General features: G+C 39.0%; 1 protein-coding gene and 1 non-coding gene across 5 annotated transcripts in view; both read left to right on the forward strand.

Moving 5' to 3' along the window:
* PPARG (peroxisome proliferator activated receptor gamma) overlaps positions 1 to 23,373 on the forward strand; it is a 137,019-nt gene extending 113,646 nt beyond the window's left edge. For all 4 annotated transcript variants that reach the window (XM_059663613.1, XM_059663614.1, XM_059663612.1 and 1 more), the window contains 2 exons: positions 5,252 to 5,702; positions 21,657 to 23,373. In XM_059663613.1, coding sequence (XP_059519596.1) covers positions 5,252 to 5,702; positions 21,657 to 21,904 — 699 coding nt within the window. In that variant the 3' untranslated portion in view covers positions 21,905 to 23,373. The remainder of the gene's footprint in view (positions 1 to 5,251; positions 5,703 to 21,656) is intronic.
* On the forward strand, positions 19,632 to 19,764 carry LOC132215990 (small nucleolar RNA SNORA71). The gene has a single exon (XR_009448676.1). It is a non-coding gene; the product is annotated as a small nucleolar RNA SNORA71 (small nucleolar RNA).
* Positions 23,374 to 26,059: the final 2,686 nt, after the last annotated feature.

Below are 26,059 nucleotides of genomic sequence, written 5' to 3' on the forward strand. Positions count from 1 at the left end.
TCCTTTTGCATGATTAGATTCAGTTGGCCAATACCCCTGTTTGCCAGCTGGGGAACATTTTAGCTGGCAATTGATGGTTTTTAAAGAGCTGTGATTATCTGCTAGTTCATTAGAGTGTAGATAATTCTTCCTATTATATTTTCATTTGTCTTAAATCTCTAAAGCATGCAGGAAAATGGAATTACATTTTAAAACTTTAAAACTTCACTTCAATCACATACAGCACTTAACTAGCACCTCTAGGATATAACAGTTCAAAGGCACTGCCTCCAAGATCCTAGCATATAAGAGCTTCAGTTTCAAAGTCACAGTTCTGCCCTGGCCAGTGTGGCTCAGTTGGTTGAGCATCTCCTGTGTATCAAAAGGTCCCCGGTTTGATTGCTGGTCAGGGCACATGCCCAGGTTGCAGGTTTGATCCCCAGGAAGCAGCCAACTGATGTTTCTCTCTCTCCCTCTCCTTTCCACTCTGTCCAAAAAATCAATAAAAACATTTAAAATATAAAAAAATAAGTCACAGTTCTTCTCAGGATAGTCATTTTATTTCAAAAAGAAAAAAGTAGAAAGTTATGTAGAAAGCTATAGAAAGAGAAAAGAACTAAACATGAATTAGGAGATCTAGTTCTCATTCAGGTTTGCTGTAAATAGCTATTTGTGGAACACCTCTTGGCTTTAGTTTATTCATAGCTAATCAGAGCATGATGATGTAGGTTATTTCTGAATACCCCTTTAGTTGTGTAAATCCCATGGTTCTCGACAAGAGAAAAATAGGAACAGCATGGGCAGAAACCAGGAAGAAGTTGAGAAAACCCAACCAAAGCATTTTGGGTTAACATTCACCCACTGTAGCTAATCAAGAAGAACCATATGGAATGAAAGTCAGTAAGAAGTATAAAGAGAAAGAAGGAAATAAAATGAAGAAGATGGACCCTAAGAATTCAATTTTCTTTCTTGAGCCTTTGCTCTAATTTGTCAAAAAAAACTAAGAATATCGCCCTAACCGGTTTGGCTCAGTGGTTAGAGCGTTGGCCTGCGGACTGAAAGGTCCCAGGTTCGATTCTGGTCAAGGGCATGTACCTTGGTTGCAGGCACATCCCCAGTAGGGGGTGTGCAGGAGGCAGCTGAGCGAGGCTTCTCTCTCATCAATGTTTCTAACTCTCTATCCCTCTCCCCTCCTCTCTGTAAAAAAATCAATAAAATACATTTTTTTTAAAAAACCTAAGAATATCAGGAGAACCCCACCAGAGGAGGCACACATTTTTCCAGGCCATTTTTAACTCTTACGTGGTTACCAAAGTGATTATTTGTGAGAGGGTAGGGTTGTCTACTACACTAATTTCAGTCTCCCAAAAGGGAGAAATCACTGGAATACTCTCTGCTTTATTAGTTGACGCTTTTTGTTTACCTCCTTTAGCTTGCTATTTTATTATTCAAGGAGCTGGAAATTTAGACCATTCAAGGAGCTGGAAATTTAGACCATTCAAGGAGCTGGAAATTTAGACCATTCAAGGAGCTGGAAATTTAGACCATTAGTGCCATAAATGTATAATCCCTTTCATAATTCATATATTAAAAGGCAAATGTTATTGGACAACTGAGGAACGCTATTGTCCTATTCCTCAATTATTAGCCAACTTTCTCCAGGACCTATGTGTTTCACATAGTAGGCATGCAATAGATCTATAACTAAATTTAATGATCTATATAAAAGAGTACGCTTAATCCCATCCTGGCTTTGATATGTGCAGCCATTTTTGAAAATCAAATTTACAAGAATAAAGATTTTATGTCTCATTTCAAAGAAAACTTTTCTGTAATTTCTCCTTGCAGAAACCGTTTTTCTCTGGAAAAGCATGTGTTCAAGTACAATTTTCTTCATTTCATTCTCACCTTTTTCTGGTCTGTCCAGTATAGAAGGAGTACAAGTGTCATAGTGGCCAGAGGTAGATTCACCAGGAAGCTAATGAAGCTTGCACAGGGCCCCTTTGAATGCACTGGGAAGACCAATTTTATTCTTATAATTTGTATTATTGAACTAGGAATTGTTGTAAATGTACCCAACAACTGTGTACATTTTAGGCCTCACAAAACCTGATCTATCCCTGATAATATCCTAGATGTAATTAAGTGTTCTTTCCTGTTACGGAGAGATGCTTATGTAGCCACTTGATAGAATGGCTGATAAGTACATTGTTAGCCCTAAACTAGAAGTGTAAAAGCATTAAGACCAAATTCAAAGATGATATGGTTCCTCTTATAATGGCAAGTTCCTCAGATGATGCTGTACAAGCTAATAGAACATATAAGGCTTCCCTTTACAAAATATACAAAAACATGTAATATTTTACCAGAGGTGTAATATTAAATTAATGATTCAAGAGAAATTCCACAGACCTAATTTCACCTGCAGTTTTAAGAGGTTAGCTTAAAGGATAAGGAGGTCCCTTTGTGAAATGTGCAAGTTAATTGTTTGCAACCTAAGAATTGATTTGGTGGCAAAGAAAGGAAGATCGTGTCTAATGATCACTTACAGTTTGACAGATCTATTATGAAGGCTGAAAGAATCTAAGATGCAGACTTTAAAAATACAATGAAAATAGCATAATCAGATATGACTGGGGGAAAACAAAAAAATCCACCTGGCATTCATTTGCATGTCAATACCTAGAATTTTCTGCCAGTTCATCACTTTTTTCAAAATGCTGAAGGGATTTAAAAAAAAAAAGGAATGGTTTGGCATAATGGTGGGGGCTGCTGATTCCTTTCTCTGTCCTTGAGTGTTTACTGCCAGGAAATCCTGACCAACATCGATTGCCAAGGGGTTAAAGTCACATTGTTGTTAAATTGGGAGAGAAAATTAGCAGGATTTTGTGCCCTATGCTCAACTATCACAGAGTTTCAAAAACAGGAACCTGGGGCTTTATATGAGGGGACAGGGGAAGTGAAGGGGAAGAGTCACAGGGTGATTTATCAGGGCATAGTTCCAGATAAATTGCTTACATGGAGGTAGAAGAATTTTAGGCATATATTCTGTGCCAAGAAACCAAACTGTGGAGCAGAAGCTCATCCAAAAGTGGAAATGGGTAGTTCTGGGTACAGTCCTTCCATATGTGAAGAGGTGATGATTTTATAGTCATGTAATTTGTACTCATGCATGTGCGGGTAGACTTTTCAGGTATCCATACCATGAGATTCTCATGGCAAAGGAACGCTAGTATTTCATCAACATAAACTTTAATAAGCTGCAAAACTCCTGGAGGACAGAAACCACATTTTCTCTAGGTTCTATAAAAGCAAGTTTTTCTCATGATTAGAATCTGACATTCTGGGGAAACTCTGCACATTTTAACTGATGTGACTTACTATCCTCTCCACCCTTTTTTTCTCTCCCATTAACAATATCAATCTTGAAGTGGGGAGTGGGAGCACAAAATACCCCAAAACATAGTAAGCACTGTTGGCTCCTGATTTACTTGAAGAATTAGTTAGAGCCATCAGGCAAACTTACTCTTGGGTCCTCAGATCTGTCCTCCTTTTCAGTTGCTAAACAATACAAGTGCATTTTTTTGTTTAAAAAAATAAAAAAAGAATTTCTGGAATAACTCCAGTGAATGGTGCTGAAAGAAAATGCAAGTTTGGAAATTTACTCAGCCTCTAAGAGCCCTTAGTGTTAGTGTTATTTTCTTCAGTGTAGAACAGACTTAATAGTTTGGTGAAAATCATAGACTGGTGGAGATTAATAGTTACAATCTTCAAACCAGCGGGTCTTGAAGCTGGCTACAGCTGTCACTCATTGCACCACTTCCTCTTGCCAGTCAGGAGAGAATTCTCAGCATCTCTGCTAAAAACTTTATTTTTAGCACGCCAGTGTACAGGCATGTATGCATGCACAATTCACACATATCCACTCACCGCGCGCACACACACACACACACACACACACACACACACACACACACACACACTGCTTCTGAGAAATGCAACTAGAATATCCTCAAGAGAAGAGATGGCAACCTCCAATTTAATGCACTCCCCTCAACTGAGAAATTTGAGGCCTAAGAAAGATAAATTACTTTCCTAAAGTCACATAGTTAAGCACAGAACAAAAGTTAGAACCCAAGTATCCTCAACTCTTATTCCAGTGCTTCCTTCTATACACTAATTTGAAGAGGCTTGGGGGTGTAAGCCATTGTACAGCTCAGTATATGTATATAAAGTGCTGCCCCTTCTCAACCAGAGTAGCCTTGAGAGTTTTCATAATGACCACAAACCTTTGGTTAGTTCTATACAAGAAAATGAAAGAGATCATTTCATGACTAACCCATCCTGCTTTTTAAAGCAGCCTATTGCAAACCTGTTTTATTGATTATTTGATACAGATATTTCAAAAAATAAGTTCAGAACTCTTTTTATTTTGCCACTTTTTGCAACACTTACCCACAGGCCTTATACATCTGCTCTTACTGAAACAGATTGCTTCCAGAGCATTAAGAAAAGAAATAGACACTTTCTTGGCTCCATATTCCTAATCTGCTTCAGACTGATTTTTTGGGGGGGCGGGGGGGGTGGATTAAGGATATTTTACATGCATACTGAGATCTCAGTAGATTTCATCTAAAACTGCAATATTTATGTTCAAGGTTGCTGAAATGATTTTTCAAAAAATATTTGTATTGATTTCAGAAAGGAAGGGAGAGGGAGAGAAAGACAGAAACATCAATGATGAGAGAGAATCGTTGTTTGGCTGCCTCCTGCTCCCTACCCCTACCCCCACCTGCCACCCACTGGGATCAAGCCTGCAACCCAGACATATGCCCTGACGGGGAATCGAACTGACCTCCTGGCTTGTAGGTCAACACTCAACCACTGAGCCACACCGGCTGGGCTGCTGAAAGGATTGAAAAAAGGATAAAATACATATTTCATTGAAAGCCAAGATAAACAACGGATTTTATCATTTTTAAAATCAATAACAAACACTCCTCAAACAACAGAAATTAGAACTATTAGCTAGTCATGTAAAGGTTTGTAGGATAAGTTGAAGGAACAGAAGAACAAAATTGATTAAATAGCTTTGGTCCTAGAAGACAATTAGGAGGAATAATCAGGAGATAACAGTACTTTGTCATTATTAAGTGTTGTTGACTTTAAAGATTTCAGTTTTTGAAGCAAATGTGTATAAAGAAACTGGGATGCTGTTCACTGTGAATTAGAAGTCTCCAACTAAACTACTTTTTCTCTTTTTTATTTGCAGCCATTTGTTATCTATGACATGAATTCCTTGATGATGGGAGAAGATAAAATTAAGTTCAAACACATCACCCCCTTGCAGGAGCAGAGCAAAGAGGTGGCCATCCGCATATTTCAGGGCTGTCAGTTCCGCTCAGTGGAAGCTGTGCAAGAGATCACAGAATATGCCAAAAGTATTCCTGGTTTTATAAACCTTGACTTGAATGACCAAGTAACTCTCCTAAAATACGGCGTCCATGAGATCATTTACACAATGCTGGCTTCCTTGATGAATAAAGATGGGGTTCTCATATCGGAGGGCCAAGGATTCATGACAAGGGAGTTTCTAAAGAGCTTGAGAAAGCCCTTTGGTGACTTTATGGAGCCCAAGTTTGAGTTTGCTGTGAAGTTCAATGCACTGGAATTAGATGACAGCGATTTGGCAATATTTATAGCCGTCATTATTCTCAGTGGAGGTAAGATTCATCTTTGATCTTCCATAAAAGTGGTGGGATGGTGGTGGAATGGCTGATTTTTTTTTTTTTTTTTACTTTTACTTTCCTAGTGCTAGTGAATGTTCCTTTTCTCTCTGTACTCACTGCACTTTTCATACAGAAAATGCCAATGGCATAATGCCATGAAAGTGTCACCACGCATGTAAAATACCAAGAAAGGATATCATAGATTTGCTGTTTGAAGGCTTAGGCTAACCCAGACTCTTCTTTTAATCCTCATATAATTTTTTCCTAATCAAATTCAAGCATGGAAGACAAATGCCCTCTTCTCCTTTTCCTTTCTCCTTATTTTCTTTTTTTCCTTGTCTTTTTCCTCTCCTTTCCAGAAGGCCAATCTAATATTGATGTCATTTAAGTAATGACATGTATAACTGTGCTTGAGATGATGCTCACTTGGCATAGAGAAAGTGCTATTAAGTGTTTTGGGTCAAATTATGCTCCTGCCCCACCATCAGTAAGATATTTCTTTGAATTGCTTTTCCAATATCAGGAATCAAGCATATATACTATCTACTGACCTCTACCTACCTCTCATGTAGATTCCTTTGATTGCTTCCCTTAAAATACCTTTGTGAGGGGGTTGGCTGTGGTTAAGAATGCAATCTGAACCAAAGAACACAGAGCAGAGAAATGAATTGAGTTATTTAGCAATTCATTGTATTTTTGGCCTTGCAAGTACATGATCTAACTGACCAACTCCAAAAGCCAAGTTTTATACTAAATGCTACTTTTATTGGCCTCTCACATGTTTCCAACTTGAATAGAAGAAAGTTTTACTGTCATCTCGCTCTATAAAAGTTGTTTTTAATGACAAGTTTTCATTACTGAAATGGAGTTCAGATGAGCTTTCTATGTGTCCTTACAGAATATCCTCTGAAAACTGGGGTGACATGGTAGAAGGGTGATATAGGTATAGATTTAGATAGATGATATAGATATAGATATAGATATAGATATAGATATAGATATAGATATAGATATAAATCTGGATAAGCTGTGTGTGACTGTACAGGATATTATAAAGAGCACGATCCATTCTATTGTCCTTTGTTGTCCAATTACTTGAGAGTTGAATGCTTCTGAAATCAGGTGTGTAGTGTATTAGTAATAATAATAATAGCAAACGTTTAAGTACTTACTGTGTTCTGAGCACTGCGTTCACATTCATTTCGTTCTCACAACCCAATGAAGTAAGTTCCATTTTGCAAACAAGGAAACCAAAACACTAAAAGGTTCAATCTTTCATCCAAAGTTACCCAGCTAGTAAAAGATGGAGCCAGGATTATAAACACGGGCAGTCTGGCTCCAGAATCTATACTGATACTGCCCTGTGTATGACTAGGGTACATATGATAACAATATGGCATAGGTTAATTCTGGAGCCTTAAGTCCAGTGTCAAGTTGTAACTTCTTTAAAAGTGATTTTTTGGTGTTATGTTTAATGTAACAAAAATATGCTATCCAACATGTTTTAGTATCTTTACTACTTCTTAAATTAACCCTTGATCCTCCTGAAACTGATTAGTTCAGCAAACAAAAATGATATTCCAGATTACTTGAGGTTCACTAAGAGAAAAAGATTAAATTTTGGAAAAAAAAACAGATTAGAAAACAAGTTAATATTGTTTAAATAGCTAATACTTTAAAGCACATTTTACTTTTAATGAAAAAGAGAAATAAAATGATTAATATTTGATATATTTCTAACATTTTTCCTAGCACATTATATAAACCATGTTCGTATTTCTTTCTCTGCTTATCATATCCCCATGTCATTACATATTCTTTGTTAATATTTTTATTAACTTTTAAAAATAAAAGAAATACTTGGTCATTATGTAATCCAACGAGTACAGAAAGGTGGAAGTGAAAAGTAATTGTCTCTTTTCTCAGAATAAAGCTAGATTAACAAAGTCCTATTTCTCCTACCAAAAAGTTTCTATGCATGTGCTAGCATATGTATATGCTACCACTTTTAATAGCTATAAAATATTTCATTTTATAAAAGACTATTGCATACTAAATTATCTATATATGTTTAGGTTACTTATAATTTATTATAAAAACATATAGAAAAGAATACAGAAAAAAATTTTAAATATATATTGTTCCAAATTTTGCTGTAGTGAATATTCTTGTGTAAAAATTTCTGTTCAATTTTCAGGTTATTTTCTGATTCCAAATGGCCAAAATGGAATTGCTGGGTAGATGGCTATGAACATTTTTAAGTCTTTGTCACATCATTGCCAGGTTGTTTTCCATAAAGTTGGTAGTAGTTTATATTCCCACCACAGATGCTAACGGAGGCATTTAGAAAAAAACACTCAAAGATACTTAGTTTCTAACCAGGAAATATCTAGATAATAAATAATCTTGATAATTATGGACTTTTTTGAACTGGAGTGATGTTGTTATATGGGTACATGAGACAACAGTGTGGTTTCATCTAGAAAAATGCCATTACTGCCCATATTTCAAAGCTAGATTATTTTAAAAATCAGTGATTTGTTAGGCCCTTAAATGTTTCATTAATTAGCCAAAAAAAAAAATATATATATATATATAGTTCTGTGAATAGCTTGGTTCAATGTAATAACATTTCAGGCAGGCCGAAGCCAGGGATCAAACCTGCAACCCAGGTATGTGCTCTTCATTAACCAGGAATGTAACCTGCCGATGCTCTAACCACTTAGCACACTGGACAGGGCTCTCAATTAGTTTTAATTTTCTTTCTATTGGATTTTTCAGAAGAGGAAAACATTCATGTAAGCAAGAGGTTTTGATTCAGTAAACATATTTCTGATCCTACCTGATCTTAAAGAGCGATTATTTTCTCCTCTGCAGTTCATTCTGATTCTATAAATAGCTTTGGTGATTTCAGGAAAAGAAGTGCTTTTGACAGGCATCATTGACCTCATTCTGAGCTAGGTTTAGAATCACAGAAGAGCTTCATTCTAGAGAAGGCACTATGACCCTAGACCAGAGGTTCTCAACCTTCCAGCCCTTTAAATACAGTTCCTCATGTTGTGACCCAACCATAAAATTATTTTCATTGCTACTTCATAACTGTCATGTTGCTACTGTGATGAATCGTAATGTAAATCTCTGATATGCAGGATGGTCTTAAGCGACCCCTGTGAAAGGGTCGTTCGACCGCCAAAGGGGTCGTGACCCACAGGTTGAGAACTGCTGCCCTAGACTGAAGGAAGAATGGGGAGATGGGCCTGATGTAAGAGTGGGGTGGTAAGGACTTGGGGAAATTAAAGGGGGGCCCCAGAGGACCGAAAGGGGATTTTTTGGATGAAAGTACCTGATTTGACCCAACAAGTATTTGCTGAGGAAACTAGAGTTGCTATAGTAAGATCACTGTCACTCAACTTCAACCCTAGAAACTGCTGATACCATTAGATGTGGTACTTAGATTGGCCTGGTGCTTAGCATCTCTACTATTTACTCAGCTTTCAAACCAAGATTGTGAGGAAGGTGACCCAGTTCTCAAGTTTTTCTCCTTTCTCTCTTTCTCCTCTGAGCCTTAGGCAAGAATGAGACTAAAAACATCAGCACTCTAGAAACAAAGGAAAGCACTGGGTACATTTTAAGAGTATTTCATATGCATTCTCATTTCATAGACAGAAAAGTGAGGGCCATAAACTTATGCAATTTGCCTAAGATCTAACAACTAGTGAGCAGTGGGACTAGGAGTGAAGCCCAGGTGTTCTATCACCTCCAAATGCCCTGTCTGCCCCAAGCCCTGCCCTCTGCTACCTGGCTAGTGGATTGTGGTCAACTCCCTCACATTTGTGTCGGGGGTCGAAACCTGTACTCCCTTCATGAAGCTCTCTAAGGTTTAGATGTACCCATAATCCATACCTTATTCCTTGCTATTTGGGATGAGTAATGGTTTCCCTTGTTCCCTCTAGTCTCTCTGACTGGATAGGTGGCGTCAAGAGTAATAAAACTGCCTCCAGCAAGGGCATGTTTGCAACCGGCGCCACAGCATCATGCCAGCCACACATGCAAACTCCCAAAACCTACCCAGCAACCAAAGCCAAGTGGAAAGCTCAGTAAAGCTGACAACCCCCAGGATACTCCATTGGACACTTTGCCCCTTTGAGCGTTTGCTGTTTGGTGAAGAAAAAGCATAGAAGTGTTCCAGCTGGAACTCTACAACAGGAAAAAGCTCTTTTTGCTAATTCAAAACAGTTTGGAATCTATTACAGTTCTTCCCAAACTTCCAAGATATGGGGGAGGAAATTCACTGGATTTTACAATATATTTTTCTAGGCAGATTGCCATCGCCATCCTAATGACAGAGAAGCTATAAATATTGATACAATGGCCACAGATGGCAAGTCATCCAGCCTCCTCCTTTACTCTCTTGAGACCGGCTTGGCTATCCAAACCACCTATATAGCAGCTTCTTCTTTTTCCATCAGTCCCAGCCATGTTCTTGCTCTGTGAAGCAATGTTGGACAGCTGTGCTCTCAGAGTGACCTGGTGCATTTCTACTGCTGAGTGGGCAGGGAGAATAGGGTATAAGAAGGGAGAATTGTTCTCATAGTTACACATTTGCAGATCAAAGAAAAAATAATATCCTCTGAAATAGTGCACAACTGCTTGTCCCATCGGTCAATAACCTGGGATCTCTGTTTCTCACCCTTGACCATGACTATAGAGTATATATACGTATAAATATAGATTTAGATATATAGACTTTTAAATTTGTTGGAATTAGAATAGAATCAAAGCACAGCACCTGACACAGAATAAATACTTAATAAATGCTTGTTTAGTGAATAATAAGCAAATATTAACAATAATAACTATCATTTATCAATTATTTTGCTCTGTGCCAGACTATATGCTAAGCACTTTACATACATACATTCATAATCGTTGTTCAACCTTTCCTGCAGCTCTACAAAGTCTATTATTATCCCCATTTAACAAATGGAGAAAATAGAAATTTAGAGAGATTAAGCAACTTGCCCAAAGTCACAGAGCTACTAATAGGTGAGGCCAAGGTTCAGACCCGGGTCTCCTTTAACTTAAAACTGATGCCTTTAACTACTACTGCCTTTTGTGTATTGAGATGGGGAAGCATCTTAGTTAATTACCTTGGTCTTGAAGTTCTTTGGCAGTTATCAAAAACGACCTTTTTCCATATTGCCTGCAAATATTTTAATCAAGAATTCCCAGGTTAGAGTCCAGATATTACTTGCTAATATTCAAAGCCCTTCTTGAAACACCATTTTAACTTTTCTAACAAAATTACACCCTGAGTTTGAAAATTGCTCTGGGAAGGAATGGGGCCCAGTGATAGCACTGAAGACTGGTGCTGTATTCTTTAACTTGTTCAGGTAGCATGGCCCCTGGAAATAAAAGCACTGTTTGCAGAGCTCTCCACAAAAATGGATAAGCTTTAAAAAACTGAGTAAATACATTCATGCTTAATCAGATACCATCTTACACCAGGCTTTAATAGTGATAAGTGGTTGCAGAAAAATTTATGAGAGAAATTTAAAATTGTTAAAATACCATCCACTCATTTAATTTCTTCCTGCCCATTGGAAACAGTCAAAATGACACGCATTCAGTTGTAGCGGCAGAACCTCATTCCAGCTCACAGAACACTAATGTTCCACAGGCACAGAGCCTGTGGAGTTCTCTTCCCCATCCCTGGTTGTCTCTCAGATCTTAAGGATATTTCCGGCTGACGTGTCATCTTCCCATTTTACTGCAGAACTATTTATGCTAGTTAGAATGTACATAGAGCACTCCTCTGGAACAGAGTGTACATGCTGAGTGGGCCTACGCTTTTCTTGAGGAAATCCCAGCTTTGGGGGCTTCTGATTCTACATGATCTTCTTTGTTTCTATCATCCTTACTAGTTAACTGGGAGGAGACAAAACCCAACATAGGAGAAGAAAGTTGGCCTACTATTGTTCATAGTATTAGGTATTAAAAATACCAGGAACAATAGTAGGCCAACTTTCTTCTCTCCTATACCAGTTAAATATCCAACTACCTTATTTATACAATTTTTTTTTGGACAAGAGTCAGGCTAGTGCCTAACTAGTGAAAGTTATTTTCCTGATTTCTTGTGATATCAACAATAAACAAGGACATCTGATTTCTCATATGACTAAGCAGGACAGTCAAAAAGTGTTACTACATGATTCAAATCCCCCATCAAAGGCCCCTGATTGTGTCAGAGAATAATAGCATTCATTTATTAATTGAAAAATGGTTTGGGGCATCTACACTATGTCTGCATAGTTTATGCCAATCTTCTCCTCTACCCTTCTACTCCTCCCACCATGCTTCCACAACCAGTGGGAAAACACTTTCAGGTGGCCAATATGGCTTTGAATAATGACTCAATTTGAGTTATCTAGAAAGGTCCCAGTAGTTCACTCTTTTCATAACTTCATAGACTTGTGTTAGACATAAGTGAAGGGTATTTATAAATTCTCTACTGGCACTCAAATTCTAAAAACCAGAGAGCTGAGGGTGGAGGGAAGGGAAAAGATGGACCATATTAGAATCATCTGCAAAACTTACACACACACACACACACACACACACACACACACGGGCTTTTGTTGTTTGTAGAATATAGAAAAACCTTTATCTGTGACTGCTTCAGAAATAAAATGTCCTCCTCACCCCGGGCCCGGTAGGCTGGGATCATTTTAGTGAGTGAGCAATTTTGACCCCAGAGACAGACATGGGATTGAAAGCCAAACTGCTGAGTCATTCCTGTCACCACACCGGCAGCCTTGGAAAAGGTTCAGTCAGTCAGTGAGCCGCTTTTTGGAGTACTTTATCATTTTGGGTTCTCATAATGTGTGTTTAAACTCTGGGTGACCCCAGGCAGCCTTCCAGACTGGCACAATTCACCAAGACATTCAGACAGATCATCTGCAAGTGAGGAAGAATGAAACCGAGGACCGGTTGGAGTCACGAATAACAGGAGAACCAATACATGTAGCAAAGGAGCCATCGCTCCTAGGGAAAGCACCTTTCAGGGGTCTTGCCAACTTCACAAATGAATAAACCTGAAGAGCGGCAGGGTGGTGCATTGGAAAGCTTTGGAATCACATGGACAGCCCTGAGTTCAAACACCCCATTCCACTACTAACTAGATGTGTGATTTCAGGCAATTATTTACCTCCCTAAACCTTAATTTCCTCATCCATGCCCTAAGTAAATGAAACATTATGTGAGTCTTTGGCACAGTGCCTGGGACATGTTAAGCACACAATAAATGTTAAATTTCCCTTTTCCTTTGTATGATATAACTAGAAGTAGCTCAACTCAATTCTGCCAGTCAAATTGCTGATTTTCACCAATAGTCATTCTTAAAATCCTTATTACAATATAATACCCCTAGGAAGATATCAACTAATCCCTTTATCAGATATGTCTTTAAGGGGATTAGTTGTGGATTGGAGAACAAAACCCCCAGGGAAAGAGATACTGGAGGAAGGAGGAGGGGCCTGAAAGGTTGAGAGGTGAACTCTAACCCCCCGGGGCCCTGAAGGAGATAGGGAAGGGGCGTGCCGTGGGTTTCCACACTCCTAGTATTCTGATTACGTTTGGAGGGACATTAGGTGTTGAGAGGTCATATTTAGAAATGACAGATCACACCTATGTTTTGAGGGTCTTCTCAAGGACGTTGGAAAAGAAGACATGGGCGATGCAGAGAACTAATCCGTGTCCCCTTTTTTATTTTTGGTTTGCTGTTGGCTACTTTTGGTTTGCTGTTGGCATTTCTAAATGTTGAGGAAGCAAGGAAGAATCGTTGTACTGGGAACATATGTGTGTCAGACTCAAGGAGAAAGAAGAAATCACTCTCCATTATCTTTCTGCTCCAGCCTTTCCTCTGCCTCGCACCCACCTCTCATTTTTAGTCCTGATCAGAGCCATTGTTGGACATAGAAGGAGCAGAAATATATCTACTTTCCTCTGCTCTTTTGGTCCTGACACAGAGAAAAGGAGCAAACCAGGTGGCTAAGCTTGAATTGATCAACCTCCAATGACTACGAGAGGAAAGATAGGGATGTCCCAAGCGCAGGCTTGAAATCTCAAATCCCATTTTCATTCTGAAAGACCTAGAAATAAAACACAGCCTAAGCTTCATTCACTAGAGGTACCCTGGAGCAAAGAAATGAGCTTTGAACATAGCATAGAGGAAAATGCTACCCACCTGGTTGCTAGATATCTTTGTGTTCTGTGTTATAGTTTGGAAGGCTTTTGGAGGTGGTAGTTGAGCATTTGAGATGAGGGGAGTTGGTGTGGAATTGCTTCTTAGTGTGCAGATAAAAGAAAATATTGTCTGGGCTTGGTTTCATGGTGGAGTTTACCCCCCTCGACCATCCTAAACCAAATCATATGTGTCCTTGTTGTGAAGAGCGGTTATCATTTGAACATAGACAGAGAAAGCATTTATTCAATTATTCTTTAAACAGGGAAATGTTAGAATGTTAACCCAATTTCAGAGTGAAGGACTCTACCAGCAACATGTGCATTGTAGGCGGAAAATATGCTCATTACAGATGATCTTTACCTATTTGGTAAAGCATTTACAGGATCTCTAAGTTATGTTGTTCCCTTTCTCTGATAGTAGCAGTCAACATTTCTCCTAAAATCTCCATTGCTCAAGCTTCTGATTAATTTAGGCCAGCCCTGCTAGGATTCCTAATTCTAGATCCCCAGCAAGCCGCAGTCCAAGGTATGGAAAAGGAAAAACATCTGGGGGTGTTGAAGGGAATAGCTAAGGAAAGGGAGCAATTAATAAACAAATAAAGAGGACCCAGAAAAATCAGAGAAATGACAGAAGAAAGGTAAGAAGGGAAAAGAGGCATGTTATAGTATACTATTGCAAATAGACATAGCTAACTGACTATGTGTCAGACATTGCTTGCTTTAAGCACTTTCCTTCTATTAACTCATTTAATCATCTCAACAACTCTTAGTTATATGGGGTTACTGTTATATCCCCATTTTTAAATGAGGAAACTGAGGTACAGTGAGGTTAAGGAACTTGCCCAAGATTACATAGCCAGTAAGTTTTAAGGTTGGGATTCTAACTGCTTCTCACTAAACCAGTAGTGCTTGCTCTTGGCTGCACATTAGTATCCCCTGGGGGCTTTTAGAAATATTGAAGGTCATACCCCTAGGCCAAGTAAGTCAGAATCTCTAAAGATGGGACCCCCATGTTAATTAGTTGTTGTGTTTTTAATCTCCCCAGATGATTTCAATGTGTAGCCAAAGTTGAGAATCACTGTACTCTGTCAATCCCCAGCTCAAATTTAAACATGAAAAGAACACATGTGAAACTTTCTTACATTATTTTTTCCTAAAGGTAGGATGGTAGGAGGTAATTGCTATAGGCCATACCATAGTTTCCCAAAAATAAACTTGGCTGAATTCACAGTTTTACCTAATGTCCACCATGATTCTGATTGTTAGATCAGAAAGGTACTGAAAAATCCCTAACACCATGTCTTCAAGGAGGAAGTGAATTTGGCCACCAGGATATTTTTGTATTGTTGTTATACTTAAGCTACCTTTCTTACATGCATTCAGCTACAAGAATGAGAACTTGCCCAAACCCCCAAACATGTGTCTGCATCAGGAATTATTTCCTTGCACTCCTGAACTTATGTTCTCACCAATAACACCTCAAAAACTTTTTATTTTCCCAATGTATATGTGCCACCCCACCCTGCTTACACTATTGGACGATCTCTATGGAAATTGCCTTTTTTTGAACAAACACAGGATAGTAATATCTTATAAAGTTCCTTTACCTAACTCATTCTCACCATGACCTTAGTAAAAACAAGAACAAAAGCCACACAAAAAAAACAACAACAACAACAAAAATACAACCATTCCATTGTTGTCTTAAAAATTAAACCAAAACCCAGGAAAATTAGATGACTTGTCCAAAGTGACAAGAAAATTAAGTGGAGGAAAGACGGGACTCCAATCAAGTCTTCTGTTTCCAAATTCAGTGCTCTTTTTAACAGATCTGTGACTTAGGAAGCAATGGAATAAAGGAAACTAAAGAGGAAGTGTACAAGAAAGTGAGATACCAACTACCAAGCTCCCTATGTAGCCCCCCCCTCCTCTTCAGTTTTCACCCAATCCTGTCTGTGGATCAGTTTACAGCTGCCCAGCTATCAGCCCTCTTTTTTCTAAATGCTCTGGGCACAGACCTTTTCAGATTGCTAGTGTCTATTAGAAAGCCAGTAGGGAGAGATTGGGAATGCCATGACAACAGCTCCTAGAACAGAGACAAAACCTTTCATTTTGGTGTTTTCACCTCTCCTTCAGGAGACTCCACTGTGGCCATCTGGTTCACTAACTCAGACACCTCCTAAGAAAATCGGTGCTAGGGAAATGCCTGGTCCAGGTGGGCAGATCCCTGGAGGGTCAAGAGAATTTGAATGTGTTTCAGATAAGCTCTCCACTTAACAGAACCAGATCTAGATAAGATAGGAGCTTTGTTGATTTGCCCATAATCAACAGTGTTCTCTAATCAATTCCAGCACTGTGTGAATGGAGACCGGAAAAGGTTCTTTCCCAATTCTTTGCAGCCTGGAGAGTAAGGAACTAGTAATTGACTCCAGCTTCCTGGAGTGTTATGTCCTGGAGTGAGTCAATACACACATTCCCAAAGGGCCTTCTAGGCAGCCTGACCTGGTAAAAGGGGTCCCTTGACCCTGACCCTGTTCTAGAACTCAATTCTGACCCTCAGCGAGTTGCAGGGAGAGACTCAGGCCTCTGAGAACAAGCTTAGCAGACTCCGGGCGGGTGGGAAGTGGAGTGGAAAGGGAAGGACCAGGACTGCTCCAGGTGTTTAGATGTCTATGGTATATTTGTGGTACCTCCCTTAGCTTACTAAGGGTTTGCGTGTGAGTAGAAGGAAAGTAGAGAAAGATAGGAGAGGGGACCAAGGACAGCCTAGTAGCTGATTAGAGAGTGGGGGGTGGGGAGCAACCCCAACAAATCCCTTTTGCCCTTGACCCTAGGGATTGATTAAGACCAAAGGAAGCTGCTTTTGCTTTTTAAATAAGCCAAGTATTCTAAGTTTAATGTGTAAGCTTGTTAATACCCCTTTCTAATTAGATTTTGAGTGTATTTCCCCAGTTTAATTATGTGAACTATATAAAGGGAATTACAAATAAGAATAAAGCTTAGAACTTTTGAATTAGGCTTTTAGAGATCATCTATCTAGTCTAATCCTTTTCATTTACAGAGAGGAAGCCCAGTGAGCTTAGTTTGCCCAAGGTCACCGAGCTGGTTAGTGAAAGATCTAGAAGTAGAATATACTACTTTTTGCACTCAACTGCACTCCATTTTGCCTTGACTGAGGCTCAGTAGAACAGTGAGACAGATCTGTAAATGATCTAACTTGTCACTGGAGAAAATATAAATCAGTGGCCACAAAATTTCAACCCTCCAGCCAAATTTCATCTATCACATCATAAAAAATAACTTGCCAAAGAGGGGTTTGAAAATCCAAACCAGATCCTTCTCCACGTGGTCCTAGAGGGGCCTGTTCCATTATATTGCACTAAAGCCAAGTGTTTCCAGCAAACGTGATCAGCTGCACTTTAGGGCTTGGGTGTTTGAACTGTCATGATAAATGAAACCTACTAGATTAATATAATCTCTTCAGCAGAAGTTGCTGCTCAAAAGGAAGGAGAAAATGTTCTAAGAAGCCAGTACCCCTGTGTGCAGTCCCAGCCCGTGGAGGAGCCACATTTAACACCTGTCTTGACACAAAGTATTGCCACTTCTGATGCACATACATTTACACTGCCACAGGCCTTTGAAATCTGGAACATTTGTTCAGGGGGAGGATCAGCAGTCATTAAACCAAAGGCACCAATCCAGGATCTGGTTTTCCTTGAAGTGTCAGAAAGGTGTTCATTATTGCACAGCAGCTGTGAGAAAGGCACCACTCCTCCAGGAGCATGATTCTCTAGGCCAGGACTAAATTATTTTGTTTAATTCTCTGAATTTGAGATTTTTGCTGATGATTCCAAAATTAAATGCTGAAATGTAAAGAAAAGCATATACTTAGTCCAGTCAATGGGACACGTTAGAGAAGTGTGTGTGGGGAGATGGGGAGAGGGGTTGGCGGCAAAGAATCAAACCAAAGGTAACTTTCCTTCTGTAATTAAAAAAAGAAAATTTGAGAGAATGTTTACAGTTCCACAAATCCTACCCTGAAACCATTCTAACATTGCTCTCCTGTGCCTCACCTCAGTGGATAAAGGTTACTGTCGTTTACTGGATACAGGAAAACACTGTTTACAGGTGGTTTCTTCATTGTGTAGTGATCCTGCCTTTAGGCTTGTTCACCAACCAACAGAATTGTACTTTTCAATTCATAACTCAGCCCGAAAACCTAATTCATTAACCCAACCAACTGAATGTTTCCCATGTTTCCACTTGATCAGAGATGATCAGGACATAGTCTCTGCCTTCTGATATCTCATGGTCTAGTAGGGAAGATAAACAAGAAAATCAGTACTTATAATACAAGGTCATAAGAGTTGAATACTGCATAGCATTTGGAATTCAAATGTCAGCTCTGCCATTTACTAGTACATGGCAGATCTTGGGCAAGATTTAACTCCTTTCTCTAAAGCTTTGTTTTCCCCTCCATAAAACATTGACCTTATGGGGTTATTATGAAGATTAAATGATATGTTGTGTATAAAGCCCTTAGCACGATATTTAGAAAATGTAATCTGCTCACCAAGTGTAATCTACTAATATAATAGACATTGAAGTGTTTATAAGGTGCTTCAAGGTCCAGAGAAAAGGGACTGGAAGAACAGGGGAGCAGAAGGGATATTGCTAAGGAAGGCTACCAGGACATAATGGCACAGGCTGTGTTTTGAAGAATAGGTTGAAGTCGATGAGATGGGTGAAGAGAAGGGAAGATTGTTGTTTCAGGCAGGAGGAGCAGAATCTGCTTGAGCACAGAGTCATGACAGAACATAGGAGGTTTGAGGGACTTGGTATGGAAATAGCTTAATATGGTTGGAGCAAAGGGATAATTTCAGAAACTGAGGCTAGAGAATGAAAGATATTAAAAGATGAGTAAAAATTCCTATACAGTGCTTTAATTAACAGTGAAGGGGGAAAGAGTTAAATTAGAAAAAGAGGGTGAATAGCCTTCAAGAGCTAAAATTTGGAATCAGTGCAAGGTATCAAGTAAGTGTCCTGAAGGTTGTACATAAACCCTGCACCCTCTGGTGAGCTTTAATGGGGAAACCTTATATTCTAACCACAATGCAACAAACATAGAAAATAAAATTTAGTAATTAGAAAACAAACACCCAAACTTTCCACTTGAAAATCTAAAATCATTTATTTATTTATTTATTTATTTATTTATTTATTTATTTATTTTTAATCCTCATCCAAGGATATTTTTTCATTGATTTTTAGAGAGAGTGTAAGAAAGAGGGAAAGACAGAGAGGAATATCAATGTAAGAGAAACACATCGATTGGTTGCGCCATGACCAGGGCCTGGGTTGACGAGGAACCTGCAACTGAGGTACATGCCCTTAACTGGAATCGAATCCAGGACCCTTCAGTCCACCGGCTGATGCTCTATCCACTGAGCCAAACTGACTAGGGCTAAATCATGCTTTTATATAACTCTTAGGTTAAAAATTAAATGAAAATAGTAAAACAGACTATTTGGAAAAGAACTATGAAAAAACTACTGAACAAAGCCTATTGAGTGAGACTAAAGTAAAACTCAGGAAATTTTAGAGCTTTAAATGCATCTGCCAAAAAAACAAGAAATACTGAAACTAAATGAATTAGTCATTTAATTCAAGAAATTAGACTGCTACATTCAGAAGTGATCATGTGCTGCCTGTGCCCTGGTCATTGATAGCACAGGGAGAGAATTGCTGAAAGGCATTTTCCTCATGTTTGAAGGGTTCAGCTCTCCCTTCCAAATCCTGGAGCTTTCACACACTAGCTGAGAGAGAGAGAGAAAAGGGGAGGGGAGGAGAGGAAAAGAGAGGGGGAGAGAGAGAGAGAGAGAGAGAGAGAGAGAGAGAGAGAGAGAGAGAAGAGAGAGAGAGAGAGAAGAGAGAATAAAGCTAAAGAAAGTTAAAAGCATGAACTAGTTAAATTGAAAACAAAATACCATTTCAAAAAGCAGAGTTGATTAATAAAACCAAAAGCTGTGTTTTTTAAAAAGGAAAAAAAGATAAGCTTTTGGCGAATCGGATTTTTAAACAAGAGAATACACAAATAAAAAGCATCCAGTTAAATAAAAATAGAGATTTTAGATTTCAAAAGAATATAATGTACAACTTTACTCTACTATAAATTACTAAAATGTCACTTATAAGTGGGACAAAGCCTAAGGAGACTAAAAAATTATAGAAGAAAAATTGAAGGTAATCAAAGATTTACCACCAGGCTCAGACAATTCTGCCAGTGAATTCCAAGAAACCATCAAGGAACAGATCATTACTGCATAGAAACAGTATCAACTCAGTCTATAAGACCAGTTAACATTTATTACCAAAACAGGCAAAGGATGGCACAAAAAAAGAAGACTCTGGACTGATTTCACTTACAAATTTTAAAACCCTAAATATATTATTAGTAAATGAATACAAAGATATAAGGAAATCTATTGATATAATTCATGATACTTGATTAAGATAAAAACATATGGTAATTTCTTTAGAATGAAAAATTTAAAAACATTTGATGAATGCAACAACATTCCCAACTACAACAAATATAAAACTTTAAAACTCTTGGAAAGCCAGGACTAAAACATACCCAATATAATCTATAGTAAATATCATACTTGTGGTAAACCATTAGAAACATTTTCTTCAAGGTTAGGAATGAAACAAGAATGCCTCCTACCACTACTAATATTTAATAGCATATTAGAGGTATTAGCCAATGCACTATGGCAAGAAAAAGAAATGAGAAATGTAAACACTGGAAAAGAAGAAAGAAAGAAAACCGCCATTATTTGCAGAGGTAATAGTCTAATCAAAGTAGGAAAAAAAATAAAATCCAGGATAAAAACTATTTGAATTGACAAAAGTTCAGGAAAATGAAATAGATTCCATATACTAAAATTAATACTTTTTCTATACATCTGCAGGAGTGTATTTGAAAATAAAACAAAAAGAAGTATAGACTATTATAAAGTAAGGAGTAAAAGTAAAAAAGCATTTAAGGATACATCTTAGAGGATCTGCATGAAGAAAAACATTAAAAATGTAAAAGTAATTTAAGCTCACCATTTAAATATTCAAAGAAGGGAAATATAAAGAAGAAAATGAAAATTACCTGCAACTACTCAGAAGAAACCTGTTAAAATCTTGGGGTCGGTGGGGGAGGGGGGTTGTCTGTCTTTACAAACTGTAAAAACTATGTCTTGTCTCTGAAAATATATATGGGATATTAAGCAAAAGAGAAGACAAAGCTTGTTTTAGAAGCGTATTTAAAGCTGTGGTGAAGAAGTCAGTAGAGTTTATAAAACATAGACTCGTCAAGAAGCAGCAGAAGTTATAAATGAGATTTCTGAGTGAGTAGAAGCATACTGGCAGAGGAGTCCGCGGTCTGAGGAGGAGATTGCCTTTTTACCATGTTATGTCAACTGATTACACAGATTAAGTTCTGGCCAGGAAAAGAATGCCCCTGGAAAGGGCTCCGATCCATTCCATCCTCCTGTATGCAGTTCCTGCTTGCTATTACTTACTCTCTCTTCCAACCTTATTTTAAAACCCAAACAAACCAAGAAAAAGATGGGTGCATAGTTTGGCTGAATATGCTTCAGATGTGGGGCCAGAGAATTTGTAACTGAACCTCCTGTTCTTCTGCTCCCCCAGACCGCCCGGGTTTGCTGAATGTGAAGCCCATTGAGGACATACAAGACAACTTACTGCAAGCCTTGGAGCTCCAGCTCAAGATGAACCACCCCGAGTCCTCTCAGCTCTTTGCCAAGCTGCTCCAGAAAATGACAGACCTCAGGCAGATTGTAACAGAACATGTGCAGCTATTGCAAGTAATAAAGAAAACAGAGACAGACATGAGTCTTCACCCACTCCTACAGGAAATATACAAGGACTTGTATTAGCAGAGAAGTCCTAATTCACTGACAACGTTTCCTTCTTCCAATTGCACTATTGAGGGGAGATCTGACACCTAAAAAATTTACTGTGAAAAAGCATTTTAAAAAGAAAGGGTTTAGAATAATAGATCTATTTTATGCATATTGTTTATAAAGATACATTTACAATTTACTTTTAATATTAAAAATGACCACATTATGAAATTGGTGGATGTATTTGAAGACTAAGTTTGATGTGTTCTCCAATCCAGGCTTTTATTTTCTTCTCAATTTTCTCACTCTTTCTTCCCTCCCTTTCTCTATGTCTATATCCCTCCTTCTATGCCTGCCTTCCTTCTTTCCTTTATTTTTCTTCCTTCTTTCTTACACATTTTTTGAAACGTGAATAGAACTTCTGATCAACTTTCACTCTTGGTAAATTAATTATTTACTCAACTTACAACTTTTCTGAACCCTCCATTTGTTTTAACAATCACAACTAAGAAGGGAAAGGGAACTTCTGGACCAAAAACTGCTCGGAGCATGTGTTTCTTAACCTGGATGTGCTCATTTGGAGCACATGCCTAGGCCTACCAAGAATCCAGTCTTCTTCCACAATCCCAACCAAGATTTTCATTCACCAAAAGCAGCCCACCAACACGATATCAAGGTGTATGCAAATACCCAGTGGCAAGTTATGAACTATTAGAAACTGTGAGTAACACAGAAGTGGTTTAAAATTTGGCACCTGCCAAAAAGAACTTACAATTGAGTTCAGGAGAAAAGATTAATCTTCCATCAAAAAAACAGATTATAATGCACAGTATTATAATCCTGTGCCAAATGAACTCCTAAGAACTATAAGAGTTCAAAGGAAGTGAGATTAATGAAGATTGGAATAGTCAAGAGTAACTAAGTTCATTGAAGTGGGCCTCAAAGGATGTGTTGGATTTGAGATAGGTAGAGAACAGAAGAGAAAACTTTCTAAGAAAGCAAAACAGCAGGAACAAGATGAAGAAGAAACCAAAACAAAACATGAATGAGGGAGAAGAACCATGTTGTGGTTCTAATGTATGTAGAGTAACTTTGCTAGAGTTATTCCTATCGTCTTCTTTGGGACCACCTTGCCCAGAGATTTCTTTTCTGACCTCAAAGGTTCATTGTCCATATCATTTAGGTAATGCGTCCCCAGCAAGCAGCGTATATGTTCCCTAAAAGCAGGGACCATCTTGGCACAATTAATAGATTCTTTGATTGAAGCCACCACATTTACTAGCATTGCTTACCCATGAACTCATACTACTATCCGGAGGTCTCTCCGCCAGGATGACTATTTCCACTGGCCTAAATTATTTCCCTGCTACTTCTCCCTTACTTTATCTTTCCTTATGGTATTGATACTCAGGAGGACATCACTTGACATTTGAGGCTTTCAAGCCAAAATATCAGGAAACATCTTTTCATCCTTTACCTCAAAATAAACAGATCTCCAAAGACTCAGGTTACAGAAGTGAGTCCTTACCCTGACCCTAAAAATGTGGGTTCCCTGATCCTTTAGGAGAGACACCATCCGAGCTCCAACCTTTCGAATAGATGTAGCCACGTCATATTGGGACCAGCGACTGAAGCCATTGTCTAAGTGACACCAAAACATTGGAGAAAAGTGTGACAGATTCAGTTCATCAAATGACTATTTTTTTTCATATGGCTATTTTTTTTTTCTTTCCTTCATTGATGCCAAGCACCAGGATATTTTGAAATATCCACTGACTAGAGGCTTCAATATTACTCCACGTGGAGAGTTTATCATCCAGGAGAGCTTGAGAAAGAAAGAACGGGCAGGCAGTAGACAAGGTGAGGATTCCGCCTCAGAGGAGATCCCTTGTTTACAAGATTTATTAAACAAAAAGCCTTTCAGTGTGCTGCCTGCTCTCAGTTCCCACCAGCGCTCCACAGCCCATCCAAGCCCTTTTCACATTCTCGGATCTGTGGCTGCCAATGTGGGGAGGAAGGGGGATGCTCTCAGCTCTTTGGCACTGATGATAAGCATTAAATAGCTTTTAAATCCTGGCAGCTTTTAAATTCCCATCTCTCTGACTTTTTCCCTGTGGTTTGGACGACCATTTGCTAAATATTTTATGACAAATCATATACAGCCTCCAAAGCTCCTGCTCCTTTCTCAGTCTCCCTTTCCCCCAGGATGATTCACAAGTTAATCAACAACTGTATCATCAGTTATTCATAGGACTTTCTCCGGACACAGACACATTTTCGGATTTGTGTTAATAAAGAAGGAAGGAAACTAACTTTGGTCAAGAGTAAAAAAAAAAAAAAAAAAAAAGGGTTTCAAGGCGCCCATGAGAGCCCTACCCCAGCACTGCCTTTGCATATGACCTGCTCCTCTCCCATCTCCATGCTGTGCTTGGAGCACAGGAACAGCAAGGGTACTTATGGAAGAAACTATATCTGCCCACCATGTTTCTCTAGCCACAGTCAAAAATGCCTGACCTGAGTTTCTGGCTTCTTTTTTAAAATTTAGATGAGGAATAAGAGGACTGGGGCTTTTTCAATAAGAACTCAAGAGAGTCAGGAAGCACTAGCTGGTGTCGCCTAGCAAATTCTCAATTATAAGCTTGGAGGCAGAACTCAGAGGGACAGCTACATCCATTGCACTGAGGAAAAGGGGGTGGGGAGCTTCTGTGGTAGTTGCTACTGAATGACTTTTTCTCAGCTCCCTTAAGGCTATTTTTGTGAGCAGGCCTTGACTTGGTTGACATCTACTACTGTTTGGTGCTGATAAAGCAAGTCAGGATGAGAGGAGTTGGAAATTGGTCCCCAGATGCCTATTCCCTTGGAAATACCTGCTGGGGAGCAGGGGTTGGCATGGGGACCCCTAAAGAAAGCCAATTTCTGTTCTAAATCCCGAGAGAAAAAACCCAAAGTTCATTTCCAACAGGAACATCCCCATTGCTTTCTCTTTGCTCCTCTTTTCCCACACACTCACTGGAAGAGTTTGTGACTATGAGACAAAGGGACCAAGATGCCTGTGCTTCACTAGGTAGCCACCTCCCTATTTTTCTCTTACCTCACCCTGGTTCTGGGCCCTGGCTCCTGTTGTCTCTGTTCGCTTTATTATCACTATTATTATCTGTGTATCCCAAAACCTCACCATGTGATTGTACATGTTAGGCCTTCCAGTTAATTCTTATTCAAATGAAATAAAATAGCAGGATCTTAATAGTTTAAAAGACCATCCGATGTCATCTAATCCCACTTTATTCATCAAATATAAACTCAGTTCATACTCTAGTCAAGTCTACCACCATATGAAGATGAGTAACTAGGCCCTGTCCTCAAGGGTATCACAGCCTGTTGATGAAGTCAGACACATAATTACAACTCAAGCCAAGCGATGAAATGCCTGTAGATGTGAAAAGGGAATCAGAGGATGTGGGTAGACACAGAAGTCTTAACAGTACATAATGTGTTCAAAAAAACCGCAAGAAGTTAGGTATGGCTGCAGTAGCTTAGGGGTGAGAAGTGATGTAACCAGGTCAGCAACAGACTGTGCCGAGGCTCATTCTCCATGGTAAGGAGCTACCTTGGATGGTATTCATAGGCACTTGAGTTCTGGTAGATGTTACCGGCCAGAAAAGGGACAGGATCAAACGTGCATTTTGGAAAATCCACTCCCTAAAAGTCAAATCGCCTCTACACTGCTTCCAATGGTTGTCCAGCCCCTGAACAAGTACCTAAGGGACAGGAAGCTCTCTCCTTCTTGACCCCTTGATTTCCATCTTGTAGGCCTGGCTCTGCTCCTGGGGTCACACATACCACATGTTTGTTCCTGCGCCCTGGGGATTGTGACTCACCTTATTCTCTTCAATCCGGTTACAATCTTTTGGCTGGCTGAAGAACCCTGACTCCCGCCCCCGCTTGCTGTCCATCCCAGCTGCTCCTAGGAGCCAGGCCTCACATCCCCCTAACTTGCGAAGTTCTTCTGCCTTCATAGCAAGGTCATTTCTAGCGCCATATATCAAAACTTGCCCATCCTACACCCATTTCCAGACAGTCCTTCCAGTTACCATAGAATTCTAGAAAATCAGAGCTCAAAGGAGCCAATCATCTCAAGTGACAGATGAGAACCTTGAGGAACAAAGAAGTTAAGTAGCATGCCCAAGG

This window comes from Myotis daubentonii, chromosome 14 (genome assembly GCF_963259705.1).
Source record: "Myotis daubentonii chromosome 14, mMyoDau2.1, whole genome shotgun sequence".
NCBI classification, from domain to species: Eukaryota; Metazoa; Chordata; class Mammalia; order Chiroptera; family Vespertilionidae; genus Myotis; species Myotis daubentonii.